Raw genomic sequence first — 18,815 nt, 5'->3', positions numbered from 1 at the left:
AAGTTAAGAAACTTGCCTACATACCACAATTTATAAGTGGCAGAGCTGAGATTTGAATCCAGGCACTAGGGCTCTTAAACCTGTTTTGCTGCCTATAATAATATTACTTGTAACAAAGCAACGTTGCTGTACATTGTAGACCCGTGGTTCCTGTACTTTCATTTATTCTCTGAATACTCTCTCATCTACATATTTAACAATCAAGCCAACCCAAACAAAATTAAAACTCAGAGAAAAGTCCCCAAGGTTATCCGGGTAACAAGGCAGTGGGGTCCAGATTAGAGCCCAGAGGGGTCAGATTACACTGCACCCCACAAAGACTGTGGGGTGCAGTGTAATCTCTCCCCTTACCCTCAACCAACCTCAAATCCGTCCCTCCAGGAGGCCCTAACACCACCCGACTCCAGACTCGCGCTTCAAAGACACACTTATTCAGGTGGCGTTTCATTGTCCACGCCCAAGCCTCCCGGCTCTCCTGTCCACCTCCGCCCGGCCAGGACAGGGCTCTCACCAGGCGGGAGTCGGGGTACCCTTGCAATCTTGTTGTGATCTCAGCAGTGAGTACCGCGAAGTCTTGCTCGTAGCCTTCGAAGTCAGACGACATGGCGGCTCTGGAGTGGCCCGCCTGGGCCGGAGCCTAGGTCGGGGCTGGGGCCACAGGGGACAGAAAAACAGAGTCCAGGGAACACAGGAAGGGTCCACTTCAGAGAGGAGCGGAGAACCGGGGACAGCTCCTAGCCCGGCCGCTTCCTGGTTGTTCGTCACTATTTTAGTCCTCCGGAAGTTGGGCTGGATGCGCTTTTTATTTTCCGCTCCGGCTACAAGATTAAGAAATTTCCTAACGAAGAGCACTTAAATTAGTGCCCTCAAAAGCCTAAGAAAATGTTCCAGTTCTCAGGGATCACTGAAAGCATCTTTTGCCCATCTACGTTCTGGAAAGCGGATCCAGCTTTCCAATCTAGAGTCAGAGGAACTTGCTTCCCGAGGGAAGTTTGATGCAGCGAACCTGCCGGAAGTAGCTGTCCTGGAGACTGCGCAGTGGGCCTGAGCGGGAGAGCCGCGGCGAGGGCGCTGGCGGAGAAGCAGCAGCGTCGTGGCTGATCTCGCACTGCACGCAGGATTTGCTTTCTTCTTACGCTGGGCTGGGGGGCCCAGGACGGAGTTATCCGAGCAGGAGAAAACCTGCTTGGGGTGAGCTCGGGCCGCCCCGGAAATGCGATGGCCGAGGAGCAGGCACTGAGGACCAGACCGAGGTGGGAGTCACACAGGGGACGTGACCATGATTTTGGCGGTGTTCGCCCCACCCAAGTGAGGCCAGAATCTCCAGAATGTAGAGACCAACCTCGCTTACCAGGATGTTCATGCCCTGAGTGAGGATTTCCAAGCGCTCTGCTCCGTGACAGGAGTGGGAAACTGAGGCACAAGGCAGCGGCATCCGTTGATTCAAAGTCTTGTTACCGTCAGAGCTTTTTTCCTTGACTCACTCCAGTCCAGTCCGAAATACCCTTCTACAGATCTTTCTGGACTCGCCGTCCTGCCTTCCAGTCCCTCGCTCCCGGAGGCTCTTCCTTTCTGTTTTTCCTCAAATATTTTCATTCAGGTTCATTCTCACACACGCCTCTGGTCAGGATTTCACACACACACTTCCCTTTCCCCGCCTCTTCCTTCTCCTCTTTGCTTTCGCTCTCCTGCTTCTTTACCTTTGTCACAAATAGACTCTTAGGTTAGTGTTGGGGTGGAGGCAACCGCAGGCAAATGGTGTAGACTGTGTCTACATCATACTTGATTAATTCGAGACTGGATAAGAGGCAGTTTAGAACTCCGTGAAGGGAGTTTGAAAACTTAAGTTTCTATTGAGTTCACCTGTTGGTTGTCACCGTAGTATAATCACTTAGCCTCTCCAAGCCACTTTCTTTTCTATGAGGAAGGAAACTGGATCAGGCCCACTCTAAGGCTCTCCCTTCCCAGCTCTAAAATTCTTTTTCTCCTCAAACCAGTCACTGACCGTTGCATAGTCACAGTCCTCTGACAAGTTGGGAACAAGGAATAAAAACAACCATTTTAGAATCTTGTATCCAGTTTACATGCCATTCCAACTTGAGGCCTAGTTTGATAGAGGAAAATAGTTCTTTTTGACATTTGATGAGATCCTCATTCCATAGTAATGTATTTGTGAGCTGCTTTTGTTTAGGTGATTATTGGAATTAACAAATGCAGTATCCAGTAGTATGTCCTACCAAACTTTCTCATTTTGTTTTCTTTAGATTGGGCTTCAAATCAAGACACTGCATTCTCCTAGAAAAGACAAAGAGTTTGTAACGCTGAACATGGTGTAATCTGCATTAACATCCCACACCATGAAGGCATGACAATTAAGGAACACATGTGGACTTGTGGCACATGGAAATGTGTGCACAGAAAAAAGAAATCTGTAATTCTTTAAAAACAGGAAGGTGTTCTTCCTCACCAAAATGGGTACATTCTGCTCAGTCATCAGGTTTGAAAATCTCCAAGAATTAAAGAGACTTTGTCACTGGGGTCCCATTATAGCCCTTGGTGTTATAGCAATATGTTCTACCATGGCCATGATTGACTCTGTTTTGTGGTATTGGCCCTTACATACCACTGGAGGAAGCGTGAATTTCATCATGTTGATAAATTGGACTGTCATGATTCTTTATAATTATTTCAATGCCATGTTTGTTGGTCCTGGCTTCGTCCCTCTGGGGTGGAAACCGGTAAGAAAAAGATTCTTTAAGATAGTGAACTCTAATAATAATCATATATTTGGTTTAGTTTTGCCTTACCTGCTAACCAATAATATCAAACACAGCCTGCTCTTTCCCTTGGCAGAGACTAAATGTGTTATTCGCTGATCCTTTAGAGCTCAAAAAATTTATTTCATACCGATTTGAAAGTATTGATCTAAATTAGTGTTTCCCAAAGCAGGTTCATTGAATACTTCTGCATTTAAAAAAAAAAAAAAAAAAGGAGAGGTGGTGATGAGTACGTGGTTATAAGTTTCTAGGAAACACTTTGGATCATAAACCTCATTAACAGTGTGGTTTGGCTCTAGGATCCCTTTTCACACAATATATTACCGTCCTTCATAACTGAGAAAAAAATCTTTGGAAACTGCTGGTTTACACCACAAAGTATTCACGAACAATGGACAGCCAGTAATAACAAGTCAAGTCTTAAGAATAAATACTATGGTTTGATTTTCTCTTGGAGGGGATAGGGAAAGGGTAGGATCTTAACTCACATTTCCAGCCCTTTTATTTGAGCCAAAATACTTTTAAATGATGAATTTCTGATATCAGGAGCGACACTTTTCTAATTACCCAGAAGTTTATATTTTGTTTATATTTTGCTGTCAAGGAAAATTCTCAGGATAGCATGTACCTCCAGTATTGTAAAGTCTGCCAAGCATACAAGGCACCACGGTCACATCACTGCAGAAAGTGTAACAGGTACTGTCTGTCTTTGCTGTTTATTGGGATCTGATCAGCTTGATTACTGGCCTTTTGTTGTTACTCTCTCAATCACATCAATCCTAGTTTATTTTCCACAAGGTGGCTGCTTTATAAACAATGTTGTCAAAATACTCGTGTCCATAATCTTCACTTTACTTCTAAAGTGTCAATTCTGATAATAAAGAAATCTCCCTCTTATTCATTTTAAGTGAAAAGGTTTTTCTAAAAAAATACAGATTTACTTTGCCTCTTGCCCTGCCTAAAGCAGGGTAAAAAGTTGTTTTCTTTTTCTTCATAATCCTGATTTTAATAATCCTGATTTTAATCAGGATTATCTGTGTTCGTCATCTGTCGTCTTGACTAGCCTTAGAATTGTTTGTTCCAAGTCTAAATTGTGAAGGAGACCTGCTTTTTCTGTTGTTATATAGGAGACTAACATTTATACCTTGTACAAATTTAAAAAATGAATCCAAGTGCCTGTTATCACAAGTGTTTAATATAAAACACTTAATTGGAAGAAAATGGAATCACTATAAAAAATGTGAATTAAGGTAGAACCTTTTTTTTTTTTGGTCTTTTTGCCTTTTCTAGGGCCGCTCCTGCGGCATATGGAGATTCCCAGGCTGGGGTGTAATCGGAGGTGTAGCCACCGGTGTACACCAGAGCCACAGCAACTCGGGATCCAAGCCTCATCTGGGACCTACACCACAGCTCATGGCAACACCGGATCCCTAACCTACTGAGCAAGGCCAGGGATTGAACCCGCAACCTCATCGTTCCTAGTCGGATTTGTTAACCACTGCACCACGACGGGAACTCCCTAAGGTAGAACCTTTTTTAAAGGTACATCTATATCCACTGATAAATAAGAAATTTATGATGAGAATGTTGAGGCTTATGGGGACCACTGGAGGCAAATAAAGTTGAATTTGAGGCAAGAAAATGTTCTTTTAGCTACCTCAAGGAAAGGAAGCACAGTAAGACTTTGCTTTTTATACCACATCTTATATTCCCAGAGTTAGCTTACTTAGCTCAGAGATTCCACATCTAAAGGATAAGAACAGGAAGGAAGGAAGTTTCAAGTGTCTGCTGGGCCCCACCAACCCCGTGGAGATTTATAAGTGATTTTGTTCGTCTCTGTTGTATTTCACTTCAGTCACTGCATTTCAGAGGAAAACCAGGAACCACGCTCATTTCTTTATAATGAACGTCTCAGTGGGCCTCCTGACTTCTTTAAACAAACTCACTTGTAGCAGACATCTTTTCCTCAGAAGCTGTTACAAAGCCTGCCCTTTCTTGTGCTGTTTAAAATTTAAAAGAAGACACTGTTCAGAGTTGTTTAAAAACTCATAAAGCTTTTTCATTCTGTTCCGTGAAGTGTCATATTCCTCTGTGTCTCATGCACAGACGTGCTAGATTTCTCTGTCCTTGATCTTTTGAAGACCAGAGTTATTAAAAGTAGACAAGATTTTCTGCCTCATGTTTTATGTAAATTTTTCTTGTTAGATGTGTGATGAAGATGGACCATCACTGTCCTTGGATCAACAACTGCTGTGGTTACCAAAATCATGCTTCGTTCACACTATTTCTCCTTCTAGCACCACTGGGTTGTATTCATGCTGCCTTTATTTTTGTTATGACAATGTATACACAGCTTTATAATCGGGTAAGTGAAAATGTTTGTGATAAACTCATTCATGCCAGATTATGTAGCAGTTATCAGGATTTTTTAAGAAGTCCCTTTTGAAATTAGGCTTTCTCCAGTTTAGGTAAGGAACAGAACTTTGCTTTACTCCTCTATGGATTTCTTTTTAAAAAGCATTAAAATGGTTTTTAAGATGAGGAAAGATTATTTTGTCCTGGAAGCTCACCTTGTATGCTCTAGTTGAAGTTGATAATTATTTTAGTACCACATATATAACTTATTGCACTTCAAACTTGGTAGCTGTGGTAAGAAGAGAGGAAAAAGGGAAAGAGGAGAAAAAGACAATGCTGGTGCTTTCTGTTTCAGTCCAGTCCTGTGGCAGGTTGCAATTCTTTTATTCATTTCTGATTCCAGTGCCCTGGGGCATGGCTCCTGGAGCAGGTACATATGGCAAAACATCCTGCAACACTTTGAGTTGATTTATGGGCAAATAGGAGATAAAGTTCAGTGGTCCCTAAAGAGGCCTGAAGAGTAAATGAGGGGCACAGGCCCTAGGGGAACATGGCAAAGTGGAGAACACACATCCTTTACCCGGGGACAACCCATATGTGACTACAGCCAGTTTTTGATGTTTGGAAACCCCACCCGTTGATGCCAGATCTTCTGAGTTTTCAAGAAAAAAATCTGAAAATCTGTATTTTTTTTTTTTTATGTGAACTCTGATTTCTAAATGTTGGCACCTGACCAAATATTTTTAAACATTTCACAGGTCATATTTGGCCACCTCTGTTTTGTTAGTTTTTAAACCTCTGGTTGTAGCACATGAGGGAAAAAAACCACTGAATCCTAGACTGTGTTTGTTGCTATGAATAATTAAATATAAAAAAGCAAGAGAAAATGGGATACACAGTTACAGCTTAGATTGGCATCCTCTGTTATGCCTGGTAATGTTTGTGGGTCTGTCTGACTCTGACACTTTCCAAGGAAACAGTAACAAACAGAAAAGCATTTTAGAATACCTGAGAAGAATAGACCACAGTATTAGGCAGAAACAGCTCTGTTTGCTTTGGCCACGGTATCAGGTTTGTCATTCCTTGATCTTTTTGATCAAGTTTTTTTTTTTATGATACAGTAGAGTCTGAGTGTTTATAACAACCAAGCGCTTCAAGTGTGTGTTTTGTTTATAGCTCTCCTTTGGGTGGAACACGGTCAAGATTGATATGAGTGCAGCCCGGAGAGATCCTCTTCCAATTATTCCGTTTGGATTAGCTGCATTTGCTGCCACCTTGTTTGCCTTGGGATTAGCTTTAGGAACAACCATAGCTGTTGGGATGTTATTTTTTATCCAGGTAAGTTGCTCAGTTACCTCTTGCTAGAAGTTGTCCAGTTATTGGGACTACTTATAATGAAAAGAGATAAAGGCTGTGTTTACGTATGCAGTATGAAATGGAAATTATCATTACCTAGTCCATCTATGTGATTAATTTAATCTTCTACTAGTCAGGTAATTTTGAAGTAACTTTGCCAGAATTTCTAGGTAGTTGATTTAAATTTTAACATGTTAACTTAGAATTGTACAGCACTTTATACTTGGGAAAGCTCTTCTCACAGTCTGTCTCAGTTTTCACATCCATTGGTGTAAAAACCTGCATAATTGGAAATTTCATATCTAAGAAAATAAAAAATAGAATCAAGGCTGCATATACTCAGCTTTTTTTTTCATTTTTTGTCTTTTTAGGGCCACACCCACAGCATATGGAGGTTCCCAGGCTAGGGGTTGAATTGGAGCTACAGCTGCTGGCCTGTGCCACAGCCATAGCAATGTGGGATCCGAGCCAGTCTGCAACCTTCACCACAGCTCACAGCAACACCAGATCCTTAACGCACTGAGCAAGGCCAGGGATTGAACCTGCGATATCATGGTTCATAGTCAAATTCGTTTCTATTGCTCCATGACGGGAACTCCCTAAATATATTCGATTTTTAAGGTAAGCAGATTTTCTAGGTTGTCCAAATGAGTCACTGTTACTTGTAATAAAGAGGTTAATCATACACTTAAGGTTCATTAAGAATAGTGGTACAAGATTTTAATAGCAAAGTATATTTAATGCTGATTGAATGGATTGTATCAATATTTTATGAATATTCTGAAAAACTTATTCAGAAGACAGTACGTAAACATGATAATTGGAGTTCCCGCTGTAGCACAGCAGGTTAAGAATCTGACTGCAGTGGCTTGGGTCTCTGTGGAAGTACTGGTTCAATCCCCAGCCCCGCACAGTGGATCAAGTGGCAGTCACAGCTACAGCCCGGCTTCAATCCCTGGCCTAGGAACTTTGCATATGCCACGGGTGCAGCCATAAAATTAGAAAACAAACAAAACAAAACAAAAAAACCAAGATGTTTTTATTTAAACAGTAGGTTCAGATGTGCTTGTGGATTGACGTCATCATTTATATGAAGAAGTAGTGCAGATGGATGCTGTGTTAACTTCCTCTGTTTTCCTGATACCTCAATTTATGTAATGGAGCAATAAAAACTATCTTACAGGGTTAGCAGAGAGAGGATTATCTTAAATGAACCAGTCACATTATGAAATTTTACTATGTATCGTTTAATTTCCAGATGAAAATAATTCTCAGAAACAAAACTTCTATTGAATCATGGATTGAAGAGAAGGTAAATTTTATAATTGTTTCCTCACTATCGATAAAAGTGCTGATTAACTAATGGACCAGATTAACTAATAAATGCCCCCAAATGAAAACTTGACTACAAGATGGCTTCCTTAAGTCTTTCACCTGCCATGTAAAAGGTGAGTGTAGGAACCATTTGATTTATTCCTGGTTTAATATAACTCTCACACACTGAGTTGCTGAAGAGGCCTCAGCCACACCTTAAACCATTTGATCATACTCTCTTAGACTAAAGGAGAAGGCAGGCCTTTTGGAAAGGAACTTCTCTCCTAGCAAGTTGCCATCACATGGGTTTTAGACATCGGATAGATAATTGTTATAACAATTTAGCTTATCATAAACCTCACAGCCTCCAGTACATACTTCACACTGTCCATTGTGATTTTTTTTTTTTTTTTTTGTCTTTTTGTCTTTTTGTTGTTGTTGTTGTTGTTGTTGCTATTTCTTGGGCCGCTGCCGCGGCATATGGAGGTTCCCAGGCTAGGGGCTGAATCGGAGCTGTAGCCACCGGCCTACGCCAGAGGCACAGCAACGCAGGATCTGAGCCATGTCTGCAACCTACACCACAGCTCATGGCAACGCCGGATGGTTAACCCACTGAGCAAGGGCAGGGACCGAACCCGCAACCTCATGGTTCCTAGTCGGATTCGTTAACCACTGCGCCACGACGGGAACTCCCTGTCCATTGTGATTTTGATGTGAAAAGTACCTTTGGCAACCCCGCTCCCTCCTCGAAGCTTCTCAGGTCCTCATCATCACTGAGGCAGGGATGCGCCAGGGGCCGGGCAAATAACCCAGGGAAGTGGAGCCAGCCTCTGTGCCAGAGCTGCTCGGCAGGCAAAGCTGCTTGTTGCCACACCCAGTATTGTGAGATCATCTCATTTTTTTTTCAAGACAAGTCAGAGATCTGGATTTCTTTTTTTTTTTTTTTTTTTTTTTGAAATTACTTATTTTAATAACTGAAAACAGTAATAGATACTTTTGGTTTAAAAAAGTATCATAGTACAAAAGGGTAATTCTGAGACACAAGGCTCCCCATGTTCCTCCTCTGCTTCTAACTCAAAAGGGTCCCATTGCCCACAGGAGAAAGGTCACACGCTTCCAAGCCTCCAGGACCCTACTCGATCCGGCTCCTGCTTCCCACTGCAGCCTCATCGGCCCTCCCGGCTGTCTCTCCTTCCCCTGCCAGTCTACTGTTCATCTACCCCAGCCCCCTGCAGTGCTGGCTTGGCCTGCCCATCCCCGGGCTCTGTCCATGTCCTCACTCTGACAGCAGAGATCTGGATTTCTGTATTACCTCCTTTTTGTTTTGAAGCATTGGCAAGCAATTCAAATTAAAGACAGACTCGTGGGCCGAATAAAACACAGCTCCCTGGCAGCCAGCTTGTGAGCTTTAATTAATAGCAGTAGAGTTCTCATTTTTTTGGTCCCAGGACCTTTTGCATTCTCAAAAGTTGTTTAGGACACTAAAGAGCTTTTGTTAGTGTGTATTATATCTATTGATAATTGCCATATTTTCTAACTGAGAAACTCTTTGAATATTTATTATTTCATTTAAAAATAACAGTAATAAACTCCTTACTTGTTAATAAAAAAGAGCATATTTTTTGGAAAAAAACAATTAAAATTTCCAAAATAGGAAGAGTGGCATTGTTTTATGTTTTTACAAATCTCTTTAATATCTGACTTAACAGAAGACAGTTGAATTCTCACATCTACTTTTGCATTCAGTCTGTTGAGATATTTTGCTTTGATTGAAGTATATGAAGAAAGTTCAGCCTCAAACAGATAAGTAGGTAGAAAGGGGTGGAATAATTTATCATGCCTTTTAGTTAAGAGCGGTTATTCTCTGATACCACATAAAACTTGACAAGTGCTCGTTCTTGAGAGGTTAGTAGCATGTGAGATCTGAAGCTACACCAGTACATTGCACTCTTTTGTATTTAAATTCATCAATCTATCCTGCTCTTTGAATGGCTCTTTTACCCGTATAGGGTATCAGGCCTTGGTCATTTGGAAAATACTGGTTTATAGCGTTAACATGGATTTGTCAAATGTTGATACATTTCCTTATACAATATCTAAAAGCCACATTCATTACTACCAATTTTATGGGGAAAATCTTTAGCTATTGGAAAGTCATCAAGCTGTTAGTGGTGGATACAAATTTTCCAAAATTCTGACTTTCACTTGAAAGCCTTAAATTTTCCACTGGCAACAAATAGTTGTTTTTACGAAGTAACAGCCTACTTTGTTCATTTTTGAGAAAACATTCGCTGGATACTGAAGTCTGAATAACCTTAGTTTGTCTGACACGTTACTCATTCTTTCAAGTAAAAATTGTGTTACATGAAAAAAGCTGGTGACACAGCTTTTGTTAGCTCACAACTCAAGTGTTTTCCTTGAGATTCAGCACTTCAGCACATTTTATGTGTACTTCCCATTTTGTCACACAGAATTTTATAAGGACATCTAATCTTGAGGATTGAGATGTACTAAAGATAATAATTCATATTGTTTTATCCAGGACATGTTTACCTAAAACCGGGCTTTTCATTGGGCTTTGTTTTGAATTATAAGTGTGTAGCAGTGAAGAGTATAGCAACTACTAATACAGTTTGGTGCCCCTGTCTTGATTTCTGCTTAAGGTGTCAGCAATTTCACTGACCATTGCAAATGTCAACACAGTGAACAAGGCACATAACATCTTAGTGTTATTATTATGAAAGTTGTTTGACTTTGTTGAACCCCAAGAAAAGGTCTTGGGGACTCAAAGAGGTGTGCAAGGCATGCTTTGAGAACCATTGCTGTACAGGTTAAGTCCAAGCTCCTTAGTTTTTGCGTCATAAAACCCTTCAGGTCTTCCCTTTCCCTTCGTTTCCCACCCATGCTATTTACCCTCGATATCAGCTAATACCAAATAGTTTGCATCTTGTGCTTCTGTATCTTTCCAAATGTTGTTTTCGCTGCCTAGAACATTCTTTTCCCCTCTTTTTTGCCTTATTTCTTGTCCCTTAAGACTTAGTTTAGGTCTAAGGGACAAGAACCCTTCCTTGACTCTCCCCAGACTAGGTTAAACATTTTGTTCCCTTTTCCCATAGCACTTACTGCTCATATCTGTCACCTTTTCACACACGGTATTGACTGAATCCTCCAACTTCATTGAGTGCTTCTCAGGGCAGAGGCCATGCCTTGGTCATCTTTGTAACCTGCTTTCATTTTTAACACTTTCTCTGTTAAATATTATTCTAATATTTAATATTAATATTCTAGATCTCTGTTCTCTGAGACTCTTAATTCATTTCAGAGACTGAAGCTTTTGTATACAAAAAGGGAAAAGAAATTACCCTCTGCTGTCTGGGTGGGGATGGACTTAACATGTGGTCTTGTTACAGCTTGACAGTTCTTTTTTTTTTTTTTTTTCCCCCACTGTACGGCAAGGGGATCAAGTTATCTTTACATGTATACATTACAATTACATTTTTTCCCCCACCCTTTCTTCTGTTGCAACATGAGTATCTAGACAAAGTTCTCAATGCTATTCAGCAGGATCTCCTTGTAAATCTATTCTAAGTTGTGTCTGATAAGCCCAAGCTCTGGATCCCTCCCACTCCCTTCCCCTCCTATCAGGCAGCTGCAAGTCTTTTCTCCAAGTCCATGATTTTCTTTTCTGAGATGTTCATTTGTGCTGGATATTAGATTCCAGTTATAAGTGATATCATATGGCATTTGTCTTTGTCTTTCTGGCTTACTTCACTCAGGATGAGATTCTCTAGTTCCATCCATGTTGCTGCAAATGGCATTATGTCATTCTTTTTTATGGCTGAGTAGTATTCCATTGTGTATATATACCACATCTTCCGAATCCAATCATCTGTTGATGGACATTTGGGTTGTTTCCATGTCCTGGCTATTGTGAATAGTGCTGCAATGAACATGTGGGTGCATGTGTCTCTTTTAAGTAGAGTTTTGTCCGGATAGATGCCCAAGAGTGGGATTGCTGGGTCATACGGAAGTTTTATGTATAGATTTCTAAGGTATCTCCAAACTGTTCTCCATAGTGGCTATACCAGTTGACATTCCCACCAACAGTGCAGGAGGGTTCCCTTTTCTCCACAGCCCCTCCAGCACTTGTTATTTGTGGACTTATTAATGATGGCCATTCTGACTGGTGTGAGGTGGTATCTCATGGTAGTTTTGATTTGCATTTCTCTTATAATCAGCGATGTTGAGCATTTTTTCATGTGTTTGCTGGCCATCTGTATATCTTCTTTGGAGAAATGTCTATTCAGGTCTTTTGCCCATTTTTCCATTGATTGATTGGCTTTTTTGCTGTTGGGTTGTATAAGTTGCTTATATATTCTAGAGATTAAGCCCTTGTCGGTTGCATCATTTGAGACTATTTTCTCCCATTCTGTAAGTTGTCTTTTTGTTTTCTTTTTGGTTTCCTTTGCTGTGCAAAAGCTTTTCAGTTTGATAAGGTCCCATGGGTTTATTTTTGCTCTAATTTCTATTGCTCTGGGAGACTGACCTAAGAAAATATTCATGATGTTGATGTCAGAGAGTGTTTTGCCTATGGTTTCTTCTGGGAGTTTGATGGTGTCCTGACAGGTCTTTTAATTGCTGCATTTTTTTTTCTTTTTAGGGCCACACCCTAGGCATATGTCATATGGAAGTTCCCAGGCTAGGGGTCGAATTGGAGCTGCACATGCTGGGCCTACACCACAGCCACAGCAACACCAGATCGGAGTCACATCTACGACTACACTGCAGCTCATGGCAACACCAGATCCTTAACCCACTGAGCGAGGCTAGAGATCAAGCCCTTGTCCTCATGTATACTAATCGGGTTTGTTACTGCTAAGCCACAACGCCAGACAACTCTTTTAATTGTATTAACAGTAGTATCACTTTATAAGTAACTGCAAGGAGCTTCTCCCTACAATACTGTCCCCTGATAATAAAATATTTCAAGATATCATTTCTAGCTAGCATAATATACTGACATTGGATTAACAGTGTTTTTTTGTTCATGACCAAGGTTCTTTATAAACTGCCATGGTAAAACTAGAAGTTATTTTAAAACTGGCACTCTGTTGCTGAATAAAAAAATCACATAAATGGTTGTCTTAAGTTATAGAAAATGTATCAAAATTATTAGATTTTCTTACACAATAAGTATCAGTTGGATTTGTACACTTACTGTAGGAATAAGTAATGTATCTTTATACCCCTAGCTGTGAGTGGAAATTCAGAAATTTCTTAGGAATTTCTATCAGGAGTTACCGTCATGGTGCAGCAGAAACGAATCCGACTAGAAACCATGAGGGTTCGATCCTTGATCTCGCTCAGTGGGTTAAGGATCCAGTGTTGCCGTGAGCTGTGGTGAAGGTCGAAAATGCAGCTCAGATCTGGCATTGCTGTGGCTGTGGCGTAGGCTGACGGCTATAGCTCTGATTGGACCCTTAGACTGGGAACCTCCATATGCTGCAGGTACAGCCCTAAAAAGCAAAAAAGACCAAAAAAATAAATATCTATCATAAATTCTAAGCCAGTTTATCCCCGTACATAAAAGACAACCATTTAAATGCCCAGAATATAATTTATGAAACCTGAATATTTATATATATATATATATATACACACACCCATAAAATGCACATATAAATGTCTATATAAATAAGCATATAGACACATGTAATGGTATATAAAACTGAAAGAAAACTTCCTGTGCATACCTGCTAGTTTTTAAAAAATAATTTTCTTAAAATGATGACTCCCCTGTTACACATTTTCTGGCCATTCTCACAGTATCATTGCTACCCAGGATACAACCATGGCGTTCTAGTGCATCCCACCTGGCAGATCCCTGCATCCTGGATAAACCCTTGCTTTCTCTTAAATCTCTTTATTAGTAGCCCTTCTTTACACCTGGATTCTTTTGTTCTGCTAAACAAGCAGGAACATTGAGGATTTAGTGATTTTTTTTAATATATGGAAAAAACTTTTTTTAATACACATTTCTGAATGCTTGAATTCAGTCATACTTAGGCTTATTCCTAAATAGGCCCTATCAGACATTTGCTGGATAATCTCAGATAAGGTTGGTATTATGTGTCAAGTTGTTCCTATATTGTAAATAAGTGTGTTTATTTCTTTTGTGTACTTTAATGTTACAATAAGGAGGAGGGGGTTTTAGGAATGATACAGATTTGAGGAATAAATGTCTCAATAGTATGTTACTAAAGCCCACTTAAGGCAGATGTGTCTGCCATCTTACATCTCTGTTACCCACAGGCTAAAGATCGAATTCAATATTATCAACTAGATGAAGTCTTTGTTTTTCCTTATGATATGGGAAGTAGATGGAAGAACTTTAAACAGGTATTTACATGGTCAGGGGTCCCTGAAGGAGATGGACTGGAGTGGCCAATAAGAGAAGGCTGTCATCAGTACAGCTTAACAGTGAGTATGTTTGTTCAAATACTCTTATCTTTTTGCCTCACCTTCTTCCCCTTAACTTCTGAACTCCGATGGCGTTTTCTAGTAAAACAAGTAGTAAGAATTTTTTCGGTATGGCGAAATGAATCTCAGTTAATAATTCTAAATCACTCCTTGTATCATATCCTTTTTCTTATTTAAATCTCTATCTCTCCCTACCTGTGGGACAAAGCTCTGATTCCTCAACTTAATTTTATAAAGTCTGGCTGGAAGCTATCTTTCACCTACATCCTAGCAGAAGTCATCCTTCTAATCAGCCCCGTCTATTCAGCACATTCCTGGTACATTCCTGACACCTACCTCTGCCCACCCTATTTTTTCTGTCTCATGATCTTTTCTCTTTGGAAAATACTTCAGACCAGCTCTAATCCTACCTCCTCCATAAAAGTCTAATCTCCCCACTCTAGACTCATCTGGATTTGGTGCTTAATCATTTACTACTGTATCTTATATCAAGTATCTTTAATTTTTAACTTGACAAGATTCTAGACAGATTATTTCCCCTATTATATCTAGTGTAGTACCATTTAATAAATTGTTGCTGAATGAGTGGAGAAAAGTGGTTGAAATGATGACTTTTAATCGAGACTCATTGTTGATGAATTTTGCGGTCTGTTTGCCGTGGCTGAGAATTGGGGAGTCTCTGCATCCTCTTTACCTTAGGGACTAGCCCAAAGGCCCCTGAAGGTGGGGAGCCCAGCTCCCTGACCCCTGGGCCACTGGGCATGACTTTTAATCGAGACTCATTGTTGATGAATTTGCGGTCTGTTTGCCGTGGCTGAGAATTGGGGAGTCTCTGCATCCTCTTTACCTTAGGGACTAGCCCAAAGGCCCCTGAAGGTGGGGAGCACAGCTCCCTGACCCCTGGGCCACTGGGCATGCTCTGCCAGTGTACACAGATGAGGGCACTAGAGAGGGAAGGCTGAGAATACCCCACTTCAGCTCTGGGTCTTAATCACAGTCATGGCCTTCTTTCCATGCTAATTTTTTTTAAAAATGCAGTCTTTAAATTAACAGCAGTTAGAAATGTGAAAAATTGGGAGTTTGTCATGTCATGATGATATAATAAATCAGGAAAGCTGTTTTTCAACATTGAGATAAGACTTCATTTTTTTCTCTTTATATCTTCCAAACAGATAGAGCAGTTGAAACAAAAAGCAGATAAAAGGGTCAGAAGTGTAAGTAATTCTTTTGCAATGCTACTAATTTCTTGTTTCTTTTGTCAGGCGCTAGAATTCTGTGTAGCTTTTAAAATTGTCTTTGAGTAGAAGACTTTTATTAAATAATATTTCTTAATATATTTGTTGAAATTTGATGTACATTACTTTTGTTTTCATTTAAATAGTTTGGGCTGGAAATTTGGAAGGAACTTAGTCAATTTATATTGTCAGTAGATAATTATCCTCAATGTGGTTCCTCAGATAAAACCTGCCCTTACAATGACGCTGTAGAATATAATGGCCACTAGCCACAGGTGGCAATTTAAATTTAATTTAAATTACCTAAAATTAAAATTTCAGTTCTTTGGTTGCACCAGCCACATTACAAGTGCTCAGTAGCTACATGTGCCTAGGGGCCACCACACTGATCCCACAAATATAGAACATTTTCATTACTCCAGAAAGTTCTATTGGACAGCACTGCTTCTAGAATTTCCTTCTCAGCCATGTGCTTGAAATGAAGGGTAAGAAAAGCCTGAGAGCTAGAAGCTTCAATTAATTACCTTCTATACAGGACCTGGGCAGATGGGGTACCAGGAGAGAAAGACTTGTTGCCTGATATTTTGAATCACCTGTCAACAGTTGACGTTCGAGTTGAAAAACCTCAGGTATGGGTTAAGGTTAAATTGTTCTTCTCACTGGTGACAGGTTCGGTATAAAGTAATAGAAGATTACAGTGGCTCCTGCTGTCCTTTGAATAAAGGGATCAAAACCTTCTTCACCAGCCCCTGCACGGAAGAGCCTCGGATAAGGCTCCAGAAAGGGGAGTTCGTTTTAGCCACAAGGGGGTTACGGTAAGTGACAGGAAGTACTGAATTTCTCTTTAATGACAAAACTGGCATCTAGCTAAAAATATATATATATTTATTTAATTTTAATCTTTTCAATATTTCAGATACTGGTTGTATGGAGATAAAATTCTTGATGACTCCATTATAGAAGGTATGGAAGTGGAAGAGGGTGTTGAAAGGACAAGACTGCCAGCACTAACTGTATGTTTTACGAGAATAAGTTTTATAAACAATCACGTCATATACATTAGGGGAACTAAATAGGAAGGCACAGCATTAAGCAGCAGAAAGAAGCTCCTTGTGTTATTTCTCCATAACACACACTATTTTTTTTTTTTTTGTCTTTTTAGGGCCACACTTGCAGCATATGGAGGTTCCCAGGCTAGGAGTTGAATCGGAGCTGCAGCTGCCAGCCTACACCACAGCCACAGCAACGCCAGAACCAAGCTGCATCTGTGACCTACCCCATAGGCCACAGCAATGCCAGATCCTTAACCCACTGAGCAAGGCCAGGGATCGAACCTGTGCCCTCATGGATACTAGCCAGATTCGTTTCCGCTGAACCCCGACAGGAACTCCATAGTGCTTATATTTATTGGGTCATCCTAATGATAGATAATATCGGATCCCATACTTAACCATGTGACAGGCACTAGTAGAAATGCCTCATTTGTGGTATTAAAGTCCCCAGCAGTCCTCTGAGGTCAGTGTTGTCATTGACATTTTATTGGTGAGGGAATTGAAACATGGAGAGGCTCAACAGTGCGCCTCAGACCACATTAAAGGCAGGTAGAGCCCAGCCTCTAGCCCACACAGTCTGGCTCCAGAGCTGTAGGCCAAACTGCTCTTCTGTACACTCCCCCATTGAAAGAATCATCCTATTAAGTTATTATAAAAATTAATGAATTGGAACTTTTGTGTCTTTGATTTTTTTATTTAGTTTAAGAATTGTTCCTTTTTAAAGTAAAGATGAACCCAGGATGCCCTTTTGAAAACAGTGGGTTAATTATAAATTCACTCATGTAATAGGTTAGGCAAGCTTGATAAAGAAATGCACATCTTGGAGAAAGCAAAAAGAAAATCCACAAAGGCTACAGGGAGATCGTCCCCAGGAACAGATGAAGTGTGGCAGGTGACAAACTCCTTCACAGTCCACACCCATTACGTGTGTGCACCCCCACTGGGAAGTCCCCCCAACTCTGCTGGAGCTCTCCTGAACCCATCAGCTCCTTTCCCAGATGATGGAATTTGGGAAATACCTGTATTCTAGCTTGTTAGGCGTGTGTGTATGTGTATACTTACATATTTTTAATCTCAGTTCCTCAAATTGTGCTTATAAAAGATGGTAAAGGGTGGTGAGCAGTAAAGTCTAAAAGCTTGTTAATTGAGAATAATAGGACTAAGGAGGCTCAGTAATGTCACAGTGGTATATATCTGACTATTTCATGTCAATTTCATTTTCTACCTCAGGTGTTTCAAGAGTAAGAGGATGGTTCCCTAGAAACTGTGTGGAAAAATGTCCGTGCGATACTGAAACAGAATCAGCCCCAGAGGGCGAGAAGAAAAATAGATAGCCACTGTTAAAGCAAAATTACTCTAATTCCGCTCCATTACTTGAAAATTGTACATATTACTAAAGAATTATGCAATGAGCCTACTCTGGTTAAGGTGTTCTTTTCCTCAAAGGTGCCCTAGTGCCATGAGCTAAATATTTTTATTACCATTTGAAATGGAAAAGCCATTCTGCACATGCCTTTGAATTCCTGCGCCTCTCTGCCACCTCACCCTCTCCTCAGAAGGAAAAACACTTCACCCAAGTAAGTCGATTGCATTTTCTCCAGGATTTTGTAATGCACTGCACAGGATGGACCTCACCTGCAGATAGAGTTCTCCCTTTGCCAGGAGCATCTGCATGTGATGCTTTTATCCTCTTTTCCTCTCAGCCGAAATTTCTTATGTAATACTCTAGATACTGTAGATCTTAATTTGTCAGATTCAGTATAAGCTCAGATTTTATTACTTGTCTTTTAATAACAAAGATTTTGTCAAATCAAATAAAGATCAATGTCTGTATAAATCATAGTTTTTACTCAAAGCATCTCTCTTTTTGCTAACTAAAAAATATTGTCTTAGTTCCTTAGGAAAAATTGTTCTACTACTTTGTAAAAAAAAAATCAGCATCTTTAATATTCACCATCTTTAATCATGAATCTTAAAACATATATATTGGCCACAAATAAATACTCAATTAGTGGCATGTTGAGATCACAGGATTCTAGGAGACTGTCTTTTTTTTAATTGAAGTATAGTTGATTTATAGTGTTACAGGTATATAGCAAAGTGATTCAGTTATACATACATATATATATATATACACACATTATTTTTCAGATTCTTTTCTGTTAAAGGTTATTACAAGACGTTGAATATAGTTCCTTGAGGTATACATTAGGTCCTTATTGCTTATCTATTTTATATACAGTAGT

General features: G+C 40.1%; 2 protein-coding genes across 4 annotated transcripts in view; one reads left to right on the top strand and one right to left on the bottom strand.

Annotated features, from left to right (window-relative positions):
• The window catches only part of VTI1A (vesicle transport through interaction with t-SNAREs 1A), a 368,842-nt gene extending 367,961 nt beyond the window's left edge, over positions 1 to 881 (bottom strand). Inside the window, 2 exon segments of the mRNA XM_013983738.2 lie at positions 512 to 544; positions 547 to 881. Coding sequence (XP_013839192.2) covers positions 512 to 544; positions 547 to 604 — 91 coding nt within the window. The 5' untranslated portion in view covers positions 605 to 881.
• On the top strand, positions 1,009 to 18,411 carry ZDHHC6 (zinc finger DHHC-type containing 6). Of its 3 annotated transcripts, none has more exons than XM_001928330.5 (11): positions 1,009 to 1,253; positions 2,265 to 2,738; positions 3,382 to 3,473; positions 4,983 to 5,142; positions 6,309 to 6,470; positions 7,747 to 7,800; positions 14,115 to 14,282; positions 15,455 to 15,496; positions 16,187 to 16,332; positions 16,434 to 16,480; positions 17,800 to 18,411. In XM_001928330.5, the coding sequence occupies exons 2-11, from the start codon at positions 2,472 to 2,474 to the stop codon at positions 17,901 to 17,903; spliced, it is 1,242 nt and encodes a 413-aa protein (XP_001928365.1). In that variant the 5' UTR covers positions 1,009 to 1,253; positions 2,265 to 2,471; the 3' UTR covers positions 17,904 to 18,411. The 3 variants fall into 3 exon arrangements, with proteins under 3 accessions (XP_001928365.1, XP_005657514.1, XP_020928945.1); XM_005657457.3 differs by having other exon boundaries at positions 1,034 to 1,253; positions 16,434 to 16,530; XM_021073286.1 differs by lacking the exon at positions 1,009 to 1,253 and having other exon boundaries at positions 2,692 to 2,738; positions 5,075 to 5,142.

Source organism: Sus scrofa, chromosome 14, assembly GCF_000003025.6.
Source record: "Sus scrofa isolate TJ Tabasco breed Duroc chromosome 14, Sscrofa11.1, whole genome shotgun sequence".
In the NCBI taxonomy this organism is placed as follows: Eukaryota; Metazoa; Chordata; class Mammalia; order Artiodactyla; family Suidae; genus Sus; species Sus scrofa.
This window is presented reverse-complemented; position numbering and strand designations above follow the sequence as displayed.